This window comes from Apus apus, chromosome 10, assembly GCF_020740795.1.
Source record: "Apus apus isolate bApuApu2 chromosome 10, bApuApu2.pri.cur, whole genome shotgun sequence".
NCBI lineage: Eukaryota > Metazoa > Chordata > Aves > Apodiformes > Apodidae > Apus > Apus apus.
In genome coordinates, this window is record NC_067291.1 from 19116407 (window position 1) to 19139423 (window position 23017).

At 47.4% G+C, this 23017-nt stretch overlaps 2 protein-coding genes across 2 annotated transcripts; one reads left to right on the plus strand and one right to left on the minus strand.

Annotated features, from left to right (window-relative positions):
* Nucleotides 1-805: 805 nt before the first annotated feature.
* Nucleotides 806-11911, plus strand: HACD3 (3-hydroxyacyl-CoA dehydratase 3). Its single transcript, XM_051628163.1, has 11 exons — nt 806-956; nt 1098-1140; nt 2226-2299; nt 4191-4355; nt 5372-5423; nt 5823-5933; nt 6530-6657; nt 7161-7273; nt 7811-7917; nt 8852-8983; nt 9946-11911. The coding sequence occupies exons 1-11, from the start codon at nt 870-872 to the stop codon at nt 10020-10022; spliced, it is 1089 nt and encodes a 362-aa protein (XP_051484123.1). The 5' UTR covers nt 806-869; the 3' UTR covers nt 10023-11911.
* Nucleotides 11912-12065: 154 nt separating this feature from the next.
* INTS14 (integrator complex subunit 14) lies at nt 12066-21807 on the minus strand. Its single transcript, XM_051628162.1, has 11 exons — nt 21343-21807; nt 19887-19994; nt 18841-18996; nt 17341-17459; nt 16764-16906; nt 15457-15549; nt 14836-14980; nt 14451-14584; nt 14227-14345; nt 13786-13851; nt 12066-12877 (listed from the first exon to the last, which is right to left on the minus strand). The coding sequence occupies exons 1-11, from the start codon at nt 21562-21564 to the stop codon at nt 12626-12628; spliced, it is 1557 nt and encodes a 518-aa protein (XP_051484122.1). The 5' UTR covers nt 21565-21807; the 3' UTR covers nt 12066-12625.
* Between the last annotated feature and the right edge of the window lie 1210 nt (nt 21808-23017).

The window sequence follows — 23017 nt, forward strand, 5'->3', positions numbered from 1 at the left end:
TGAAAGGCGTGCGGGCTTCGCTTTCCCAAACCAAGCAGCCCAGCAGCAGCTTTGCAGCCCCAGGGCGGGCAGGGGGTGGAAGCCCCCGGCCCGGGGTCCGCCACCTGCACCAGGCGGGGACCTGCGCGGAAAACCCTCAGCGGGAGCCTGAAGCAGCGCCCTGGAGGGAGGGGGGGATGGCGGCCACGGGGGAGATGCCCTCGCCTGAGCCGCCGAGGGAGCGAAGGCTCGTTTTGCTAGCACCGCCAGAACCAGGCCTGTCCCTTCGGGGCGCGGAGCGGCGGGGCCCGGGGGCGCACCCGCTCCTGCCGGGGCTCAGCAGGGCCGGGGCGCGCGGCCGCTTTTACCGCGCGCCCGGGGGGTGGCTCAGGTGGCACGAACAGCTCGATGTGCCCCGGCCTGGGACCCTCGGAGGGGCCCGTGCCGAGGCGGGGGGACACGAGCCGACAGCGGGGCCGGCTCCCTGCGGGCGGAGCGGCCGCTCTGACAGCCCGCCGGGCGCAGCGCTGCCCAGGCGGCCGCAGCAGCAGCAGCCGAACAGCCTCGCAGCTCCGCTAAAACCCCTGCCGCGCTCTCTCAGCGCCGCCGCCGCCGCCCTGGGGGCGGGGGCCGGGCCGCACACGGGGGACAGGAGGGCGTGCGGGGCCGCGTGCGGGGCCGGCCCAGCAGGAGCCCCGGGCGGGGCTGGAGGCCGCCCGGCCCATCCCGGCCCATCCCGGCCCGGCCCCGCCTCCCCCCGGCGCCTCGTGCGCAGGCGCGGCGGGAGGCGCGAGGGCGGCGGGCGCGGTGCGCAGGCGCGCGGGAGCCCCTCTCCCCCCCCCCCTGCCCGCCCCGGGGAGCGGCGCGCGGGGCGCGGGGCGGCGCGCGCCATGGCGGGCCCCAGCCTGCGGCCGCACGTGCACTGGGCGCAGCGGCACCGCGAGCTCTACCTGCGCGTGGAGCTGAGCGACGTGCAGGTACCGGGGCACCCCCGGGTCACCCCCCCCGGGTCACCCCCCGCCCCGCGGGCACCGGGAGGGCTCCGGGTCTGGAGCGGGGTGCGGGGGAGGAGGGGGGGGCTCGGGAGCTGCCGCCTGACGCTGCTTCTCCCCCTGCAGAACCCGGACGTCGCCATCACCGACAACGTGCTGCACTTCCGAGGTGGGGGCTCTGCCCTTGGGGGACGGGCCGGGGGGGTGGGCTGCCCTGCGGAGACCGCGTGTCGCGGTCACCGCCCGCTCGGATCCGTCCCGTCACCCGCCCCCAAACCCGCGGCACCCCGGCCCTGGCGGGTCGTATCTTATCTAACAAGAAAAGCAAACAGACAAACGACCTCCCCGCCTTTAAATACCGGTGACATTTCCATATGCCTCCGCTCCCCCGTGCCAGCCGAACCCCGCGGTTACCCGCGGCGCGTTGTTTCCGCGCACACCCCCCTTGTTGGCAGCTGTCACCGAAGCTCTGCCCCGGGAGCCGGGGCCACTTGAAAGGTAAAGCAGGTCTCGGCCTCGGGGGGGGGTTTGTTTCAGCCTGCGCAGCCCCCGTCGCAGCGCCCCGCAGCTCGGGCGGGTGGCACCGAGGAGATGCCGGGACGGGCTTTATCGGGGTTTTCTCATCTGTTTCGTGGTTTTCCCCGAGATGGGTTGTCTAGGAAATGCTGCCTCCCTCTCGAGCCCCAGCCAGGGCCACCTGATAGGGGTTGTTGCACATCGTGTCACCTCAGGATCCGTTTACAGCCTGGAAGGGTGGAAGTTAAACAAAGCCTGGGGGGGTTTTGGAGCCCTTCTGGGAAGAAGACCCGGGTGTGTGGGGAATGAACACAGGCTGCTGCCCCGGGGAGGGGAATCCCCTCACCCTGCTCCGGCAGACCCACCGGGATGGGCCTCCCCGGGCACTTCTTGCAGTGGAGGCTGGATCCCTCAAAGCCCGTCCAGCAGAGGGGATTCCCAGTTGGAGCCAGGCTAGCTCTGAGCAGCCTTTTGGCCCCCTCTTTTGGGGAAGGTCACTGCTGCCTTCCTGCAAGCAGGGACCCTTTTCCAGCACCCTGCAGAGCTGCAGGAACTGCACCTCAGAGCAACCTTTTGGGCTGTTTGTTTCTTCCCTGTCAGCATGTGGTTTCCTCCTGCCTCCCAGCAAGAGAGGAGGAAGCAATAACTGCTGGATTTCTGCATATGAAGTGTTCTTTGCAGGGGGGAGTGTGGAGCTGCCAGGGACCTTCACCCTGACTCTTACTTCTTGTCTTTCAGCTCAGGGTCATGGTGCCAAAGGGGACAACATCTACGAGTTTCAGATCGAGTTCCTAGAACCCGTTGAGCCCAAAGTAGGTATTTTAACTTCTGTAACTCTTGGAAAGAACAAGTGAGATTTTACAAACTTGAAAGGAAAATGGCTGTGCAGCAAGTCCATAAAATGCTGTTTAGATTTTCCTGGTAACTCTGTAACTGCTGCAAACCAAAAGCCATCAGTGGCAGTCACCTGTCCCAGTGCTCAGCCACCATCCTGCCTTAATGCAAATCACCTCACTGGAGATAGTGCTCACATGGGTCAGCCTTCATAGAAACAGGTCTCAGGTGTTAGACAGCAGTTGTCAGACTGTTTTTAAGGATTTAGAGTAGCAAAATAATGGGAGAATCTGGCAGTGTGTTGTCTGATGCAGCCTTGACTGGCGAGCTGGGGAACACTGTGCTGCAAAGGGTCAGGGTGATGCCTCCTGGCTTCTTTTGCAGCCCAACAAAATAAAGTCATGAGAACCAGTGTTCCTGGCTTGTGCAGATTTCTTAGGTTGCCAGGACAGATCCATGGTGGCTCCTGTTGCAGAATCTTTTCTTAATTGCTGTTGTAGTCAAATAGAAGAAAGCCTGGCTGGAAGAGCAGTCCCTCTTCGTTCCTCACAGAGGAGAGGAGAGTCTGTCTTTACCTCTCAAAGCTGTTGGGAGCACAGGGAGACCCAGGGCTCTGCTGCCAGTGCAGGATTTGTGCTGCTGATTCCTGGCTGCCTGCTGGGAAGAGCTGCAGTTGGGAGCCACCATTTACCTCTGCTGCTTCAACAAGGGAGGAGGTGGCTCAAGGGTGAATTTCCAGGGTCTGTGGGCCAGCAGGTTTCTTGGTTGGCACCTACCAGGTACTGAGTGTCAGGCACTGAACATCCCTTGGTTCCAGGATCCTGTCACCAGTTTGTTATCTGTCCTGTAAAGCAGCAGCTGCCTGGTCCACAGCGTGGGGAGAGGTGTCCATCACTGCCTGCACTTGTCCCTTGTGCTGGCATCCCTGGGCTGTGCTGGGAGCCAGGCCTGGGAGGCAACCCCTGCCTCTGCAGAGCAGCCTTCTTCCAGAAGTCTCATCACTCTGAGTCACTGTGAAGGGGCTGGAGGAGAACCTGCTCCGTGCAATCTGTGTAACTAAGGTTGGGACTGGGAGTATTTGCAGTCCAGGGTTTTCTTTGAGCTTTGATGTGCACCATGAGTGCCCCTTGCTGGTGCCAGGCTGGCCACCAGCCAGAGATGGAGCTTCTGACAGACAAGGACCAGGCGTTGGTAGCTGTAAATGACAGCTACAGCCTTCAGATGTCCCAGGAGCAGCCAGCCAGCCTTGAGGTAGCAGTGCTGGCATCACGTGGACAGTTCATGGCTCTTCAGCTACTCCGAGGGGCAGTTTCCTGCAGAGCACCTTGGCACAGGCTTGAGGTGCAGGGCGATAGGATGGTGGCAGTAAGGGTGGGCACCCAAGGGGACAACACTGGGCTGTAAGGATAGAGAAGTTCCTGGCTGCCATTATGAAGAGCGTGGCTGTGGTGGAGAGGCCTCATGGGGTGGCAGTGACCACACTGCCAGCTCTGATGGCAGTGTTACTTTTACCACTAGTTAGAGGAGATGGTGGCTCACAGTACTAGATCTAAGAAGGTCTAAAGCCAAGGTGATGGGTTCTGCCTAGGAAGGCTAGTGCTGTGCTCTGAGCTCTTTGTGGTGGCATGCAGTGTTGCTGTGCAGTACAGGCAGGCTTTCAAGCTGCTTATCAACTTCTATAGCCATCACAGTTGCCATCTTCAACGGGGCTGCCCTTTGCTTCCACGCCTTGGGTGGCAGAGAGATGCTGGTGCTGCAGCAGCCCATGACACCCCTGCCTCCTTGACAAGGAGAGCTTGGGTACAACTCAAGTCTCAGGGCTTGTTTCTTAGGACTTTTGCTGATCTATGGTCCTGTGTCTGCCCTCAGCCTGTGTGCAGGGTGACTCAAAGGCAGCTGAACATCACTGTGCAGAAAAAAGAGAGTAACTGGTGGGAGAGACTCACCAAGCAAGAGAAGCGCCCGCTCTTCCTGGCTCCCGACTTCGACCGCTGGTTGGATGAATCTGATGCTGAAACTGAGCTGAGGGAGAAGGTCAGTCCTGGGGGCACATGTGGCTTGTGCTGCCAGCTACAAAGCAAGGGCAGCTGCTCCCCTGCACGTGAACTCGTGTTCTTCATTTGCCTGGAGTTGTCTGGCATGCTGACTGTCACTGCTCTTTCACACAGATCCCACGCAGAATTAGTTAAATGGCTCAGACTGTAAGCAGGGCTTTAGAAACAGAAACACTTGGGGCTAGAAGGAGCAGCAGCTTGAACCTGAAGTAGTGGCTCTCAGTAGCTCAGTGCTGGCTGGGGTCTGCAGCCAAGGGATCACACCCCACACCTGGCATCTTCCCAGCCCTGTGTCCTGATCCATGCGAGGATCGTATCAATGTGCCATATGGATTTGCAGACGCCAGTTCTGGGCATTGTTTGGAAAGCAGGGATTCCTGAGGCTCTTTCCTGAGCCACGAGCTGACCCTGATGGTGCATTCCCACCATCTGGTAAAGCTGGAGCAGCTTCCTGCATCTGGGAGGTGCAAGAATAGCTTGGAGAAGACTTGACCAGGCCCCATTCCTTCAGATCTGTTTGACAACAAACACTGCCCTGTTCCCCTCCACAGCCACTGAGCTTATTGTGAAGGAGGAAGGGCTGCTGCAATGCCAGGAGCCAGGAAGCAGTGGTGAGGGGCAGGCAGAGAGCCTGGGCTGGATGTTCTCAGCTCCCTTCAGGTCACTGGTGGGTCATGAAATGTTTTAAGGAACAGTACTAAGAAACAGTGACAACTGAGAATTAACACAGAAAACAGCAGGCTTTCTCAGCAAAAGCATCTAATTACTAGAACAAAATACATAGTGAAGGCAGGATAACAAGTTAACACCCTCTAGCTTTTCCTGCACCATAACTTCTGGATGACAAATGTGCTGTTTTATGCAGGTGAAAATTAAAACCCTCTAGCAACTGGCTGCTTAGCTGCGTTTTAAGCCCCCTAGCTTTGCAGTAATGTAGTTAACAAATCACTTGCTAATTACAGTAACACTCTTTTAAACCTTATCCTTCATCCTAAGGAAGAAGAAAAGATTAACAAAATGAAAATAGAATCCAGAGTCCCAAAAGACCGTAAGTAACCGCACCTGTCCAGTGTGCAGGGGGGGTCAGGAAGCTGCTGCCACTCCTGCGCAGACCTCAACTCTGACAGAGCAATTTTGACTGGCTGGATGCAGCTCGGAGGGGGATCTTTGTATTGTGAGCTGTTCAGAAATTTAATCAAAATGGTCTGCAGTTTCCAAGGAATTTGAAAAAAAACAAAACACCAAAAACCCAACAAGCAAGAATTGAGTTCTAGGAGGTGGGAACAGCAGGCAGAACCCAGGGTGCACACAGCAACCCTGTCATCACAGGCAGCAGCTTCCCCTGTGAGCTTTATTCTCACAGAAAGCCTGGTTTGCAGCCCTGCTCTCTGCAGAAACACTTAACGTTTGTACTCTGTTCACCTGATGTGCTTGTTATTGATTTTAGCTTTCAGACACCTGAAGAAAGGATACTTAGTCATGTATAATCTTGTACAGTTTTTGGGATTCTCTTGGATTTTTGTGAACATGACAGTACGACTGTTCATCTTAGGAAAAGGCAAGTAATAAGCACTACTTTACTTACCTCAGGAGTTTTGTTTGCTTTTAATATTTTCTAAATAGTGACATCGAAAGGAAGACACATTGAGGAAACAAAACCATAAATAAATCACTGAAGCTCTCAGCAAGGGCCTCTCAAGGGCCATCACAGTGTCAAGGGCAGGAAAATACTGGCCTCTTGTGAATCACAACTGCATATTCTGATGAACGGTGCTTGACTTTGCCAAGATTACTTCTAAAGAGATCAGGTGGAGCAAAATGTCCCACTCACTGCAATGTTAGCATTTCTTAAAATGAGCTGGGCAGAATATTTTGCTTTTGAAACAAGAAGGATTCGTTCTACTGAGGTACAGCACTGTAGCCTTTCTTTGGTGATCACTGAAATAGCTCTTGATCCTTCCATTGATGGTAGAGCACTTGAGCAGTGTTTCTGGCCTAACTGCTGTGAGATCAAGGTAAGGTCTATAATGAAGTTACATAATTATGCATAATGGATTTATTACAACTAGAATCCTGTTAAAAGCCATGCTGCTCACCAGCTTCCTGAACTCAGGAATTAAGTTGTTCTCTAAAATGGTGTCTCCTGTCTTACAGATTCCTTCTACGATACATTTCACACTATTGCTGACATGATGTATTTCTGTCAGACCCTGGCAATCATGGAGATTGTGAATTCCCTCATAGGACTAGTCAGATCACCACTGGCACCTACTGTAATGCAGGTAATGCTTTAAGGTTCTTCTCCTTGCTCTCCCCATGTTTAAAGTAAATATTTTACACACGTATCGAGACTCACCTAAAATAAGTCACACAACCTCACTGGCACTGGACTAGAGAATATATTTAAGAGGCAGGAATCCATGCTTCCCAGACTCAGCTGTGGCAGGATGTCTTCTTCCATTACCTAAGGAGGATAGTTCAGGACAGCAAAAGCAATAAGTGGCTGATGAAAAGTACGTGATTTTGATTTGGGCCAGTGCCCTTTTTATCCTGATTGTGGTTATTTTGCCTACAAATGAGGATAGATCATTTAAGACTAGGTCCCTTGGATTGCACTTAAATACAGAGCAAAATCCATATTCAGAAGCAGGTCACAGGTCAGCTGCAGTTAGTTTTGTGCTCAGCATGTTTCAGGTGTGAAGAGTACACATCCTCCATGTTTTTGACAGCAAGGACTTGCTCTTTCTTGTGATGAAGACTTCCTTAACTTGTTTTTCTTAAACAGGTATTTGGAAGAAGCTTTATTTTATTTGTTATCCTTGGAGGCCTAGAGGAAATGCAGAGCAAACCTGTGGTGTTCTTCGTATTTTATTTCTGGAGTATCATCGAGCTCTTCAGGTGTGTGGAAATTTTCCTCTAGCAGGTGTTGTTCCCAAGAACTCTTGAAAGGAGGTTTGATCCTTTTAACTTTTGGAAGAGGCTCTAGTGTATTGGCCCCAGAGAGGAACATTTCCTTTAGGCACACACCATCACAGCTCTCAGAGCTTCATCCACCTACCAAAAGCTGAGACAAGGCTGGAGTCTGAAAATTATAATAATGCCCTGAGCCTAGAGAAACCTGTTGATATTTCCCTTGAGGGTTCTCTTGCTTTGAATTTCCATTGTCAAGTCAGCTGCACTATGCTCTGTTTCTCTTTCAAAATAAGTATTTTGAAAGGTTTATTAGGCAAGCCAGGCAGTTACATTCATCTATATGATCAGAATAATAGTTCTGTTAACTGCCAAATAAGGGTGTGTCCATTGTGATCCATAGGAACAACTTTAGAATATTACATCACTATGTTGACTCTTCAGTACAGCAGGTAGATGCAAGAATAATTCCAGTAGCAGCTTCCATTTTAAACAGTGTCTTGTCTCTTTCCACCCTGGTTTTAGGTATCCATATTATATGCTTTCATGCATTGGTATCGAATGGAAACCACTGACCTGGCTCCGTTACACTGCCTGGATCCCTCTCTACCCCTTAGGAGGCTTGGCAGAAGGTATGTCTGAAAAAGTTTAATAAACAACTTTTAGTCAACCAGTCAAGGCACATCACTCACTTTTTTTTGTTTGGCTGCTGGACTGAAAAATAATAATAGAAAAACAAATAGGTACTTGCTTTGAGCTGAGCCAAATACAAGCTTTTTTTTTTTTTCTTATCAAATCAAGTATTTTTTTTTATATGAAAACAAGTCCCTTTTGGGCACTGGAGAGGAAAACAAAAGGTTACCTGGCAAAGTGACCACTTGTGTGCTGCACTCCATCAGAGCAGGACAGGGCAGAACAGCAGTGCTCTCCTCCCTCTGCTCATCCTCAGCAGTGTTTGCTTTGGGCTGCAAGGCCTGTCAGCCCAGCTTGGGTTCACACAAGCCCACAGATCTTGACATGGTCTTGTAAATCACTGTACAGGGCAGGCAGGGGCTGATTCTTCCTCTGCGAGCAGCATAACCTGAGACACTGCTGCCCAGAGAAGGCTTGGCTCCCTTTCTGCTTGGAGAATGACTGTCGTAAGAGATCTGGATTATTTTTTTAATGTTTATTTAAGCAGCATATCATTGCTCAGCTTCTAGCTGTAAGAACTGTGTGTAATCATACCTGTCAGAACCTGTTTCTGTGAGCCAGGAGTAGGTTTGGGCATTGCCCAATTCCAGACAAAGGGAAGACTGTGAATACTGCAGGCATGGGCCCTGCAGGCTATGGTTGTGTGTGAGAACAGTGTCTCACCAGGCAACTTCACTTTTGACAGCTCAGTTGCTTTCCTGGCTGATCTAGCTGCTTTCCTTCATACTGCATGTTTTTAAAAAAAGCTTTAAAATTGGTTTAATTAATGCGAGCTAGCAAATTAAGAAGGGAATAGCTTGGAAAAGTTGGTGTGGGCTGGGCAATTGTATCTCTTATCTGTGTTTGGTAACAGTGGTGGCCTTCTGCTTTCAGCTGTCTCCATCATTCAGTCCATTCCAATCTTCAGTGAAACAGGGAAGTACAGTCTGGCATTGCCAAACCCACTGAACGTCACAATCCAGTTTTCATTTTTGCTTCAAATATGCCTTATAGCCTTGTTTTTAGGTAAGAAACTTAATTGCATTTCTCACTGTTGATATAAAAAGGTCAGTTTCCTCTGAATAAATATATTTGTCAAAGAAAATTAAATTTCTGCATCTTGGGTATTACGGCAGCACTAAATTGCTTGAGGCTGAGAATTATCCTTGTGGCTTGTTTCAGTACATTTGTCAGGGATGGAGGGGAACACAATTAGCACTGATTAGCCCACCAAGGAGACCCTGGTAACAAGTTAGCATTATCTACAGATCACTGGGTTATAAGAATAATTTTTAGAGGTATTTACAGCTTCATTATACTTAGTTTCAACTTTGAGCTTTGGAATGATTTAGCACAAATCTAAATATAATTTCAAATTAAAGCAGTGTTTAACTAAACTATATTATAATAGCTGGTACAACATGAAGTTGTGTTTTTCCAGGCTCTTTAAATAGTAGGATATTTAAGTAGTAGGATATTTAAATATAATTTCAATTGTGCTTGATGCATATTGTTTCTGCTGTTACATTTTTAAACTAAGTTAACTGTAATATGCACACCCAGGAGGTCTGGGTATCTGCAAGTCAGGAGAGTCTAACCTAGAATTTTAAGCTGAACTTGCACTAGATCTCTCCCTTTCATAGACACAAAAGGATACCTTTAATTGGCTTTCACTCTGAAATACCTGGTTGATCCTTTCCCAGCTCTGCACAGTCAGTGTTGCAACTTTTAAAAAGTGACAAACCAACCTTCTGAGCAGCCCACAGCAAACAGCCTGTGCAGCAACCCCTGCCTCACCCAGCAGAAAAAACAACTTGCATTATTTTTCAACACTCTGCACACCCTAAAACTATTGCTTTTTTGTATGGTGCTTGCTTTGGTTGTTGTTGTTGGTTTTGGTTTGTTGTTTGTTTTTTTAAATGTGGTACATCCATCTAGCATTAAAAGGAGCAGTCATGTCTTACCCTAAGCACTTCATTCTTTTTCAGGGGTATTTCTAAACTACCGTCATCTCTACAAGCAAAGGAAACAGCACCTTGGACCAAAGAAGAGAAAGATGAAGTGAAGGACTGCAGTGCTTTCTTATCAAACTTCTCTCAAGTACAAGATAAGCCTCTAATTCTCATGGTTTTACTCCCTGTAATGTAAAGAATTTTGTAAAATTAAATGATCGCATTAGATTTCGTGATTTCATAGTGAATTCAGGTAACATTCCCATATCCTGTATTTTGTTCCCTCTCAATCACCTGTGCATGACATTTACCAGTGAACAGTAACACTTAAACTTGTATCCTGTCAACTACCATATTAGAAAGAAATCCTATTATCTGCATATAATATGCTTATGAACAGTGGAGCAGCACTAAATAGAAATAGTGTTTATCTTTTAATTGGAGATTTGCTCTTTCACTCTTGCATGCAGATAGGGCTTCTGATGTTGGGATATCCTGTTAGCTGGCCCTGCTGTTCCTTGGTGCATCTTGGTGGCAGGAGGAGCACAGTCTGAGACCCCTGTAAACAGTTTTGGGGTGTTTGTTAAAGGTTTTTGGGTGTCTGTTAGAGGCTGGGGTAACCTTGCTCAGCACACACCCCTCCTGCATTCTGCTGCTGCAGAATTGAAACTGGATGTATCTGATGTTGATATAAGTGCTACCAATTTAGTCTGTTTCTAGTTTAGCCTTAACAGGAGTGCTGTGTGGATCCTAGCAGGCCTGTAGCAACACATCCTTATCCAGGTGTCAGGGGAAAGAAGTTGCTGCTCTCTGACAGGGTCGGGTTTGGTAATGCCAGCACTGAAACAACAAAACAAGGAAACACAGGTACCACCTTCTCTTAGCCCGTGAACAAACTCCAACAGAGCTCCATCCCACCAAAGCAAAGGGAAAACATGGAACTCTCTTGGGAGACCAGGGCTCCTTGGATCATTCCTGCCAGGGCTGTAGCTTCTGTTTTTATTTATAGACTTTGGAAGGCAGCAGACTGCTTTCCTACTTAAATTTAGGGTTGCACTGGAGAAGTTGGTGCATATGCCTTGTTGGTTGGCCCCTGGTGGGATGGAGTAGTGGCTCGAATTGTGTTTTATTTTGATAGCTTGTATCTAACAAATAAAAGAGCAGTTTTCCCTGAATTCCAGGTCATCTACCTCACCTGGAAGCCTTTGTTTCAGCTGACTTTATCTCCACATGTCCTTCACACCTAGCCTCCTGTAGTTAATTCCAGATCTCTCTGGCCTTCTCAAGCCTCAAGTTTAGCAAAGTGTGCTCTAAACTGTATAATGGTTATGAACAGGTTGCTCCACAAAAACTGCCACTGCTCCTAGGGCAAGGCAAAGCAAGGCCAGCAATCCAGAACAGGCACTGAAGTGGAGATTAGCTTAGTGCCATGTCACTATTTATCTCTTTCTACTGTAAAACACTATAAATTCTCCAGAAAATTATTGTTCCTGTTAAAGGTAACAGCTTACTGTTTGTGATGTAGACCCAGTTATTGTTACTATAAAGGAAGGGAAATACTGTTACAGGGAGATGTAACACAGAACTGGTACAGGCTCCAGGCTGCATTTCACAAATGTGTTCTGTCAACAGGAGGCATGATGCAACTGCTCTTCGGGGGCACTTGAGACTCCCTCCTCACTGCAGAGTGCAGGTTACTTTACTCAGGAGAGTTGAGCATTATTTACATACTTAGCATTTCACTATAGCACACACTGTACCTGTGTTTGAAGTATGTCAAAGGATTGAATTCGTTGAGTAATGGAACAGCAAGGATCACTTTCATACTTCGTAATTTCTCCACTGGGCATTTAAACTTCAGTTATGAAATCTGTATGTATTCATACATTGTATTTCTCAGTGAAACTGTGGTACTTAGTGCAAGCTGTCATGGGTCTTAACACTACTGAATTTTAGTCCTTCAGGAAGAATGTGTTTCTATTAATAAAGATTTACAACCAAATTTTGCTTTAGTTCAGTTGTTTGTTCTTTCCCTGAACGTGAGAAGTTGTAATAATATATCATTTAACTCTTGTGATAAGCAGCTGGGAGCTGAGCCTTCACCAGGTGAATGTTTTATCCTAGTTGCTATGAAAATGGAACAAATCCAACTTAAATTTTGATTAAGAATTACCCTTTATTAATATTATGCAAATTAAAAAAAACGTGTATCACAAGCTTAAGTTACTTTCACTAGCATAAGCCCTGCAATGGAAGTGGTAACTCTCATCAGGGCAGGACAGACTGGCTTCCAAGTTGGGCATAAGACTAGTGACAACACCCTGAAATCAGCTGTGTATCTCATCTTGCACAACGATTCTCACCTGTTTTCTTTGGACTAATCAAGTTGGAGTACAAAGCACAGCAGCTGCCTTCTAGGGTACCTTTACCAGTGAGTTCAGTTATGTAGTAGCCACATTTTGGGGATTTTTCGCTCTTACCTCACATGTACTGAGTAACTTCCAGCAATCATCCAACACAGTAATTGACTTTGGGAGATTTTCCACAGTCTCCAGATCTGAATAAAGCCACCATGAACTAGCTATGGTTATTTAGGAACCCCATTTGCTAGGAAGTTCTCCAAACAGTTAATTAAACAGACCCTAGAAAATAAACAGGCCAAGAAAATTGGAACCCCTTGAGTCTTAAATCTCTAGAAGTTCCCCTAACGGAGACTTCACATTCGTTCAGTGCTGCTGCTGGAAAAGTCTGTCTGCAGAGGAGCAATGTTGTGGTCATAGGCAGCATACTCTGATGCTCCAGTACTTGCCACTTTGAGCTGCTGAGCAGCGTGTGTGAGCTGGAAGGCGGCGTCGGGGTGGGCGGTGTCGGGGAGCAGGGTGCACTCCCGCTCCAGCATGTCTGCCACCCCCTTCAGCAGCTCCAAAAACCCAAAGGCCAGAGCTGCCTTTCGTAAACGGTTGAGTTCCTGCAAAGAAAGAAAACTTTTAAAAGCCTCTAAGCCTTGGCATAGAACATGGTTTTCTTCTTTTTTTTCAAAGGTAAGAGGAGAATTGCCCGAGTGATCAGTTAGAAACTGCCCAGCTGCTCAGGAGATAAAAAACATTTCAGGCCTTGAGCATTATAGTGGCACAACTAAAGAACTGGTGTTTTTTTTAATCCCTTCCTATAAATCTCCATTTCTCCCTTTTGTGCATTCAGCTACTGTACCTGCATGTTTTGCCTGTGTCCCAGCTAGGGGAAGCCTCCAAATTTGGCTTCACTGACTGCTGCCCTTAGCAACAGTGTCCAGAAATATGTAAATATATTGATTTTTCTTCCCTATAAAGTGACATGTGCTTATGTGCATTTAGGCAGGGTATTCATTCTTGAAGTCTCTGGGGGCTACAATCACTAACTGCTTCAGCCTCAAGCTCACAGGAGGAACAACAATTACCTCCAGCTTCAGTCTAGATTATGGATTATAACAATGTGGCCAAATGTGCCTGGAATTTTGTCTCTCTCTGCTTCAGTTGTAGAAAAAATGTAGGAGACATTTTTAGACTCAGAATGACATCTGTGTTCCTGTTCCTCTCTGATCCCTCAGTTTCTTTCTGCCTGGACAACAACATAAAATCTGCAAAGTTCACCATGGAAGGAGCAGGGGCACCTGTAAACATGACAAGTCTATGTCACCCTGGGCAGAGATGGTGGTGGCAGGGAAGCCAGACCCCCCCTGTCTCACCTGAACTAGTCTGTAGAACACTTCTCTGCAGAACCATGTATGTTTTGCAGAACCCTCCAAGCCTGCACAGAACATCAGGCAGGATGTGTTCTTTTCTCAAATGCACCACAATCACTATGACTCAAACTTGGGCCAGCCTGAAATGTACTCACTTTATAGAAGGTCTGAGTTTTTTCAGGGAGTTTCCTTGCATTTCTCAGGATCTTCTGTACATCTGTCTGCAGGAAAAAAAAAAAAAAAAGATCTTGGCAATTGCTGGGAAAGCTGGGGAAACAATCCTCAACTACTGATTGTTAAATTACCCTGAGCACTGACAGGACTGCAGCTCACAAAGGCTGAAATATAATTGGTAATGATACTAAATCCAATAAACTACAGCAGATGCTGCACTGCAGGCAGAGCTTTCGTTGCACAGCTACGCTTCTGCCTGCATTTTAACCACCACATTCTAAAGAGGCAGTGTTTACAGAAATGAAAGAAAAGCAATAAAGCAATTAAATGAAACGGACAAGACACACACAGACTCCACTTGGCTGGTCAGATGGCTACTGCTGACGAAAATAAAGCATGGAGTCCAAAACCTGTATCACTACCTGAAGACCACTTGGTTTAATCCACACGGTAACGTTCTGCGCGTAGCTGCGCTTGTTCTTGGGTTGCAAGGGGAAGGGGCTCTTGTTGTCATCCTCTCCATAAGGGTTTTCTTTTGCATCTGGGAGAAAAAAAGAAAATAAACTGACTTGACACCTGAGATTTGGCAAGGTCATCCACGCAACACTGGATGTGTAGGAGTTACTGAAATGAGTGTGCCCAGTACCTGAAATGGGTCCAAGCTGAGCCATCTTCCCCAGCCATGGAAGGGGCTCAGGACCAGGCTCAAAGAGAGACATCATGAGGTTTGATTTCTTCTTGCTATCAGCTTGTGAATAGAGCATCCCATACCACTCTGGCCTATTGAAAAGAGCAAAACCCAAAAGCTGAAAACATTCCAACCCTCTTTGCCTGGAATATGCCCCCCCCACAGTGCAGAGGCTCACTATTTGCAGTTTATATCCACAAACATATCCATAGTTAAAAACTCTACAGCTTTGTCCAGCCATGCAGAGTTCTGTGCAGAGAACAGATATAAATAAGCATAATTCACAAATAAAGCCTAAGTGAGCAAAGTAAGAGATTTTTCAGGCAGACATCTGGCTTCATACCCCAACTGGACAACAGCCACCATGCCTTCCACTTTCAGGCTGCCATGTAATAAAACACAGAAGTTGGGGATTTTCCCAGCAATCTGATTAGCTGAGTTCTCATCTTCGGTGTCATCTGTGATCCCAGGTCCCACCTCATCACCTTCTGGGGAGGAATAAAAGCAAATAAAGAGACAAGATAAGAATAAATTCAAACACATCAGTTCTATGTCCATGACACCACCCTGTACCCTCTACCATCCAAGAACCAATTAATACTTTTTAGATCAAATATTAAGATCAGACTTTTCACCACAAATCATTCTAAGAATCAGTTAGGTGCAGGTATTAAATATTCATCTTGCACCACATATTTTTAGCATGAAGATTAGCATGGTCTACTAACAATGCCACATAAGGATGCTATAAAGACACTCAGTAACTTTCTAAAGAACACATTTTTCAAAACAAGAGCAAGCTTGTGTTCAAGGTTTTACTGTAACCACACAAACATGACATTTCTTTAGAGACATCTGGCATTGTGATAAAGCATAAAACTTTTGCTTCTAGTCTAAAGCACAAGAGACATTGCAAGTGAATCTTACATCAGTTTTTTTGCCAAAAGAAACAAAACCTGCTCACCTCTGTTAAGTGCAATGGGCAGTACCAAGTGTCTGGATAAGACAGGAGGGCTAGAAATGTCAGCTATATCTACAAACCCAACAATTTCTAGGTCTGTGGGGAGACAAGAGGCTTAAGTCAGATGTGGAAATAGCCAAAATGTATCGAGTCTATTTAACATTACAATTTATTACAGCACTAAGCTTTCTGAAGCAGGGACTAGAGGTAGCACAAGAGAGCCCCAACCTTGGCTGGAGTGTCTGGGTGTGAGTAAGATACAAACATGCATATGTAACACCCTGACACCTGAGAACAGAGCTTTCATCACATACACACTGTTGCCCATGAACCTCATTGCTAGACAAATACAGAATTGTGCAATTGTTTTTTATACTGTACCAGCATTTTGAATTCAAAAGGAGAGAAAAGGTTATCTATAAGTAAAAGGCTGTAGCCAGCCTAAAGCAAATCTCCTAGCTTCCAAGTGGCACCGCAGGACCTGCAGGAATTCCCATCAGATCTCTGGCAGGACTAGTCCCAATTGAGGCATGTTCCCAGGACTGGGAAGACTAAATTGCAGTTCTTGAGCTTTACATTCCCTCTGGAAGCTCAACTGCAGCTTCATCTTGTCCAGAGCTGTGGACAGTGGCTGGTAAAGGACTGAGGCAGCCATGTCCTTCAGCCTCAGCCTTGTCTCATTTCCTCCCCACTTCTTGGCTACAATAAATGTCAGATCCACAGCCTACCTGCTGCCCATGGGAGCAGCGTCCACTACTGGGAGGGCTGAGAAAGGTTCTCCCTCCCAGCTGTTTTTAAAAGTAACTTAGTAAGAAATGCCAGGATGAGGACACACTATAAAGACAGAGATGTCATACATCTCAGCCTTTACTTCTGCTGCCCCACCAATTCCTCTCACCTCCACTCCTAATGGATTCCTTGAAGCAACCTCCAGAAACACACTAGTTTGTCTCACCTGATAATACAGGGTTTTTCTGATAAAGGCAGGTCCAATACAAAATGCAGCCCCTTCTCCAACACACCTCTCCTATCCCCTGTGCAGTTTATGAGGGTATTTGATGGAAAGCAGCCCATGGCTGTCTTCCATGGCCCCTGCCCCTAGAAATTTGCACCCTAAGCTTTGAAAGAGCCTCTACCTTACTTCAGCCCTTGTCCCTTGGTGCCACATATACTCCAAAATTACACAGTCAGCAATTGATCCTGGCACAGGGAAAAGTGGATGAAACCATAACGATACAGGTTTAAGAGGTGACAGTGGAAAGGTAGAAATCAAATGGATTTAGGTAAAAAAGCAGTCAAATATTTGTTACCTGTATTAATTACTTTAGGGATTGGGTCTATTTCCTCATCTATAACAAAAGGTTCTGGTCTGGGAAATACTTGCACATCAGATGTTAAGTGGCCACACTTGAGAACAGCATGGAATGGTGTATAAGCCAGGTCTATTAGCTTCCTAGAACACAGTTAATATCAGTTATTATCAAGGAAAACACAATACATATCAAATCAAAATAGCTTGTTTGAAGCACACTCACTAAGCTTGCCAATTATTTTTTCTTTACTACAGTTAATTCAATAGTTCTAGCATTGCTAAATTACAAAACAAAGCAGCATATTATCACACTGATGGCAAACTAACAATAATTCTGGAAATTAGCACCTTCTATCTGCCAGCCATAAAGAGCAGCCATGTTTTATTACAGATTGACTAAATTAAATATTGACCCTTAACCAGCAAAGGTGAAGACAAAACCACAGTTAACAAGATTAATTGCAACAAGCATTAATTAGAACATCCCATCTCAACAGATTGCTTGTTATATGTTTTCTTTTACAGATGTTAACTGGAAACTTTCACAAAGGTATGTTATTTACAAGTCTACCAACCCAAACATGGACTGTACATTCTTCAGGCAGAGGGGTCCATCAATGGTGAAAATTTGTCCTTCCCCATTGTTTAAATCTATGAGTCGTTCCAGGCAGTCTAAGGAATCTGTGCTCTGAAGCTGTAAAAAAATAAAATGAACTGTTTTTGTTAAGTTGTCTTTTCATTCTCCTTTTATTAACCAGTTATGTTTTCAGCAAATATGCACAACACAGCAAAAAGCAGCTGGCTGGATGCTATCATGATTTTTTATTATCTCTCTTCTCTCTGAATAAACCAACATTCTTGGTGTCCCAGGACATGTACTCCTGATGTGGCAATTCTATTAGAGCAGATGCAGCATCTGGCCTTGTAACAAATAATCACAGAACATCTCCAATTGGAAGGGACCCACAAGGACCATCAAGTCCAGCTCCCACTACATTGCTCTATCATGTTCAGTTCTGCTTCAAGAGAGGTCTAAGCAACCAAAAATCCCAGCAGCTCTTAGTTTTCAAAAGCATGAGAATGCCTTAACTAGTATAACATCTTTTTGGTATTGCTAAGTTTCCAGCTCCTGCAGGGTAATATAATTTTTAGGAGGGAAGGCAGATATAATTAATAGAATCACAGAAAGGTGTGGGCTGGAAGGGTCCTTAAAGATCATATAGGTCCAGCTCTTTTTGAGAAGTTCTCAGAGAATGCTTATGAAAGCACATAAATTTATCCGTAATAGGATATTTATTTTACACATTTTCCCAGTTATTCTGAAGTATAAAAAATGCTTCAATCCATCAGTGTGGTCAAGAGGATCATCCTTGATGGAGAACCTTGAAGCTGAAATATCTATCGCATGCCTAAGTAGAAAATCCTTTTGACATGGACAGAAGAATACAGGTGTCCAGCCAAAAGCAATGCTATTGATAGAAACTAATCTAATGAAGTTTTAGTCTATATAGGCTAACATTTTTATTCAACAGAATTTTAACTACTGCCAAGATGTTTAAAGCTGGTACTGAGATTTTCAAAGTTACCTGAAGAGAAAGAAAACAGTCACCTTTCCTTCAAAACTATGAGAAATTGGTTTGAACACTGGCTTGACTTTAGAATTTTGGTCACTCACATTTCTACAAAAAGCTCTTGTTAAGTATTCAGCATCTTTGCAATAGAAGTAATTTACTCAAGAATTTAATTGTAGATTAAGAGAAGCCCCCAAAGCATTCAACGCAACTCAGTAAAGGCAGTAACACAGAGAAGTAACAATGGCATAATATTTGCCAGGGAGCAACCAACGTGATTTATAGAGATTATTATATTAAAGCAATAGTAGCAGATAAGAACAGTGCAATAATACACTTTTAAAAAGCTACTGCAGCTGAATTTTGCCAAATAACTACCACTAAGCCCCAGAACGTCCACTAACCCTTAAGCACAAGAACATCCAAGTATGCTTTGTGCTGACCTGCTCATTAGTTCAGAGAGGAGCAACAAAGAAGGAGGAAGGTATGTGTTAAAGACATCACCTCTTCCAGGTTTGCCATGCACATGACATACAGCTTGGATGGGAAGGGGAAAGGCAGCGGGAACCGGTTGCTTTCGCTTCGCTGGCTGTGAGTAGCCAGGGAGTGGCGCAGGGAGCCCCGGCCGATGCCCAGGCAGCCGTCGGTGACAAGGACAACCTGGAGCGACAGAGGATTGATGAGCACTTCCAAGCAAAGGCACGTTTCTACCTGCAGAGGGCAACTGCAGACCAACGCGTTCCTGCGGCCTTCCCAGCAGGACGTGCTGCTCAGCTGCTCACAGCGGGATTTGCTGTGCTGAGCCGGGGGAGGGGCTGAGGGTCCGACTCCCAGGAACTGGCACATAAAAGGGAAACTGGAGATGCAACCATCGCAGTTGATCTGCATGGGAAACGCACGTTTGGTGGCAATTTAGCCGTTGCACTAAAATACCAAGGTCACAGCCAGAAACACCCCACACTGTGTGGTCAGAAACGTGGCTATTTTCAAGTGGACACTAGAAGAGCAGTGACCATCCAGCCCAAAAAGCCACCTGCTGCAGGGGCTGAGCTGGAGCCTGTGAGCAGACACACCAAACGGCTCATCAGGGAAAACAGACAGACCAAAACGTTCTCAGCAGCAGTTCCACACTGTTTCTTGAGACCTGGAGCTGTTATAAGCTCTGGAAACCATCAGGAACTGGAGAAGAAAGGTTACTGTATGAGTAACTATACCCTCTCCAAAGTGATTGAGGCTTCTGGGATAGAACACTGCATCCAGATGGAATGCCAAGCCTCCAAAATTGTGCTCTTGGGTCAGCTCTTTCCATCCTCTCCACTTCAGTAACATGTTGGACAGGAAGCAGCCTAGTTTTTTGCTGCTGACTATTAAATGAAGACTACTTTCTGTTCACATTCCAGATACATCCAAAAAAACAACTCTTTGTCTTGCTGCAGCACCAGTGTGCCTGAGAGTACTGACATTCCTAACTGCATTTGCATTTCCTTCTGCCACTTAAAGGGAGCAGTAAGCATGTGCTAGATCTTAAGAACAAGGAATGTTACTTGTACCTGGCAAGGAATTGCTGCTCCCCATTCCTGCTGGACAATATTGCAAACCCCCAGCAGTGCTGACTCTAAACAGGTTTTGTCATAATCATCCATGTTACTTAGGGCCTCCTGTAATGATAAACACCACTGTCACTGCTGGGTGAAAAGTTGCCACGAGGAAACAGTTCTCCACACTTCTGTGGTAAGTCAGTTTGCTCTGCATTGTAACCCTCTGCAAATTGCTGTGCTCTCGTATATGACCTGCAAAGCTAAAAAAAATCCAAAGCCCCACAACAAAACAAAAAGAAAGAAAGAAGAAATAGTGAATGATATGTGACAACAATGAAAGTGGACTTTGAAGAAGCTACTATATCATAAACACAGTTATAAGGGAGAAAAAAAAAATCCTTTGTATCTTCATATGTCTCAAAGAAACAATAAAGTAAAAAATTGAAACCATATATAATGTGAAACTTAATTAAGGAAATTCTTCCAGGTACCAGCAACTTTAACTTCACTTAAAGATTCAGAAAACAGGGCACAAGGAGCTTCTCAGAAAAACTTTTTGGCAGAGAATAGTAAAATCCAAACCTCATATCCACATTCTGTTTCTATAACCATAAACCAGCTTTTCTCCTTAAAATGCAAATGTCTCCCTCAATACAGCCTCATAAGAAGGGTGCAGCTCTGAAACTAACATGCCAGAGGAGCTTGGCTGGATTCTTGGCTTTCAGAAATTCCTCAAACTTAGGGAGGGGAAAATAAATTAAAGATAAAACACTGGCATCCATCTGCTAAAATGCAGACATGACAGAGAGAATCTTTTAAAATCAGTATGTGCCACAACTGACAAACCTAAGACAATGTGCCTTGTGACACTGATGTATCATTTTTGCTTTATATTATATATGATAACCAGATACTATTTTTACTGGCTTTAGGGATTTTCAATATCTTATTGCATTCAGATGAAATTTCCCTCTTTGACCTTCTCCCTTCCGTTTTCTCCCCACTTCCCACCTCTAAAATCACTTTATTCTCATTCTCACCCTGCTTCAACTGGTAGCTACTCTGAAGACCTTTTCTCTATCACTTGACTCAACACCTTCCTCAGTGGTCCTGCTCACTGCATCCTTTATCACGAGCAACTCAACAGCGATAAAAAAAAACAAGCAGTGAATGTCACAGAACCGCTCTGAGAGCTTCATTAAGCAGCTCTTTCCTCCACCCTCACTTTTCATGTAACTGAACACACTCCACAGGTCACACGATTGATAAAGTAGTAAAATGTTTCAAATGCAGTGATTTCCCCTTATCCTTAAACGCACCTATCCTTAAAATACAGGCGAAACGCTCCATCCAGGACGCCGAGTACAGGGATGTAAGAAATCAGACAACTGCACCATGATTTGGAAACTATTGTGGTGACTATTTTTCCCCCCCCCGCTGACAGCTCATTGTGTCCCGCACCCCCTACCTGCAGCGTGTTGTAGTCCCTGGTAAAGGGCACCATCAGCTCCCAGAGCGACGAAAACACCACCAGGGCCGTGAACTCCAGCTTGTAGTTGGTGGCCATGTGCTCGAACAGCATGGTCAGGCCGTGGGCCGCCAGGTGCTTCCTCTGGTGCTCCTCCGAGCCCTCCCCCGCCACGGGCCGCGTCATGGAGAGGGACACGTCCATCACCACCACGGTCGGCATGACGGGCCGCTCCTCCCGCGGCTGCCGGGGAGGCGACAACCGCCCTGTGGCCCCGCGGGGCTGGGCACCGAGGCGACGGAGCCGCTCGCCGACCGCACGGAGGCCTGAGAACCGGCGCGGAGCCTCGGGGAGGAGGGACAGCCCGAGCCGGCCCCGCAGAGGCCCGAGCCTCGGCCCCGCACGGGAAGGGGACGGCGACGCTGCCGCTCCCGCCGAGCCGCGCCGGGTCCCTCCAGAAAAGCGTCCCCCCGGAGCGCTCGGCCGGGGCGCCGAGGTTCCCCGCGGCCCTGCGGGACGGGCGCGGGGCTGGGCCGCGCCTCGCGGTGCCGCCGCGGCCTGGCGCGCAGGTTCCGCGGGGAGGAGGAAGGTGTGTCTGAAAAGCCTCCGCGCCGGCCCGCCCGCCTCCTGCCCGCTCTGCAGACGGGTTCGAGAGACCTGCAGAGAGCTTGGGCCGGCCCTGCCAAACCGTGCGTTCCCACACCAGTGTCAAAACGTCGTTACCCCGCACCCGCTGAGCGGGTTTTTAGGACCGTGGACCCTTTGGCCAGGAGTGCTGTGACTCCTTCCCTTGCAGGGCCGCACGGGGCCGGTGGCACTGGGCAGAAGAGCTGCAGCCTCAGGCGGCTCTGCCAGCGAGAGCCCAGGCCCTGCCGCGTCCCCCTGCCCCTCCAGCATGCTGCAGGAGCCGAGGGGGCTTGGCTTGCAGGAGCCGAGGGGGCTTGCAGGAGCCAGCAACCTCTCCACCTCCCTCTGGCACGGCGAAGCGGACTCGTATTGTGGCAAAAGCCACAGGCAGAGCCGCTTGCCTGGCCTGTCAGCCCTCTGAGATGTCCCAGCGTGAAGCTCCCTGCAGGTTGTCTTGCTGAAGTGACCACTACTCCATGTAGAGGAGTGGTGTGATTTACCCCAGGTGCTCTCTCAGGAGCTGCTGTGGGAACGATGCGTGTCTCACACTTGGTGCTTTCAGCTGGTAGTTTGCAATGGAGATCATCACCTCCCCTCATAACACAACCTGTAGTGGCACACAAAAGATATTGGCTTCAGAGATAGACCCAAATCTATACAATGCTATTTAATCTTCTTAAAGACTGCAGGTATTAAACTGGATTGGCTGTTCCTCCAGTAATATGTCCTTCACACCTGACCCTCTCTTGTATTAGAACTCCACTAGCAGAGGCACAGTGAAAATGGGATCATTTTCATCTGCCTCTCCCTGCAACAGCATCTCCCACCTGGCTGTCAGGTCTCAAAGCCTCCAGCACCACTCTCAACCACTGGTACTTCCCTTCCTCTTGGACAGCATCTTTGGAAGGTAAGCTGTGGAGGTTTGTTTGGTTGCTTCAGATCTCTTATGACTGAGACAGTCTAACCAGGGGGAAGGGAGCTGATCAGGAGTTGGCCTGTACGAGGCAATGCTCTCTGGAAAATAACTGCTATGCTTACAAGACTGGAG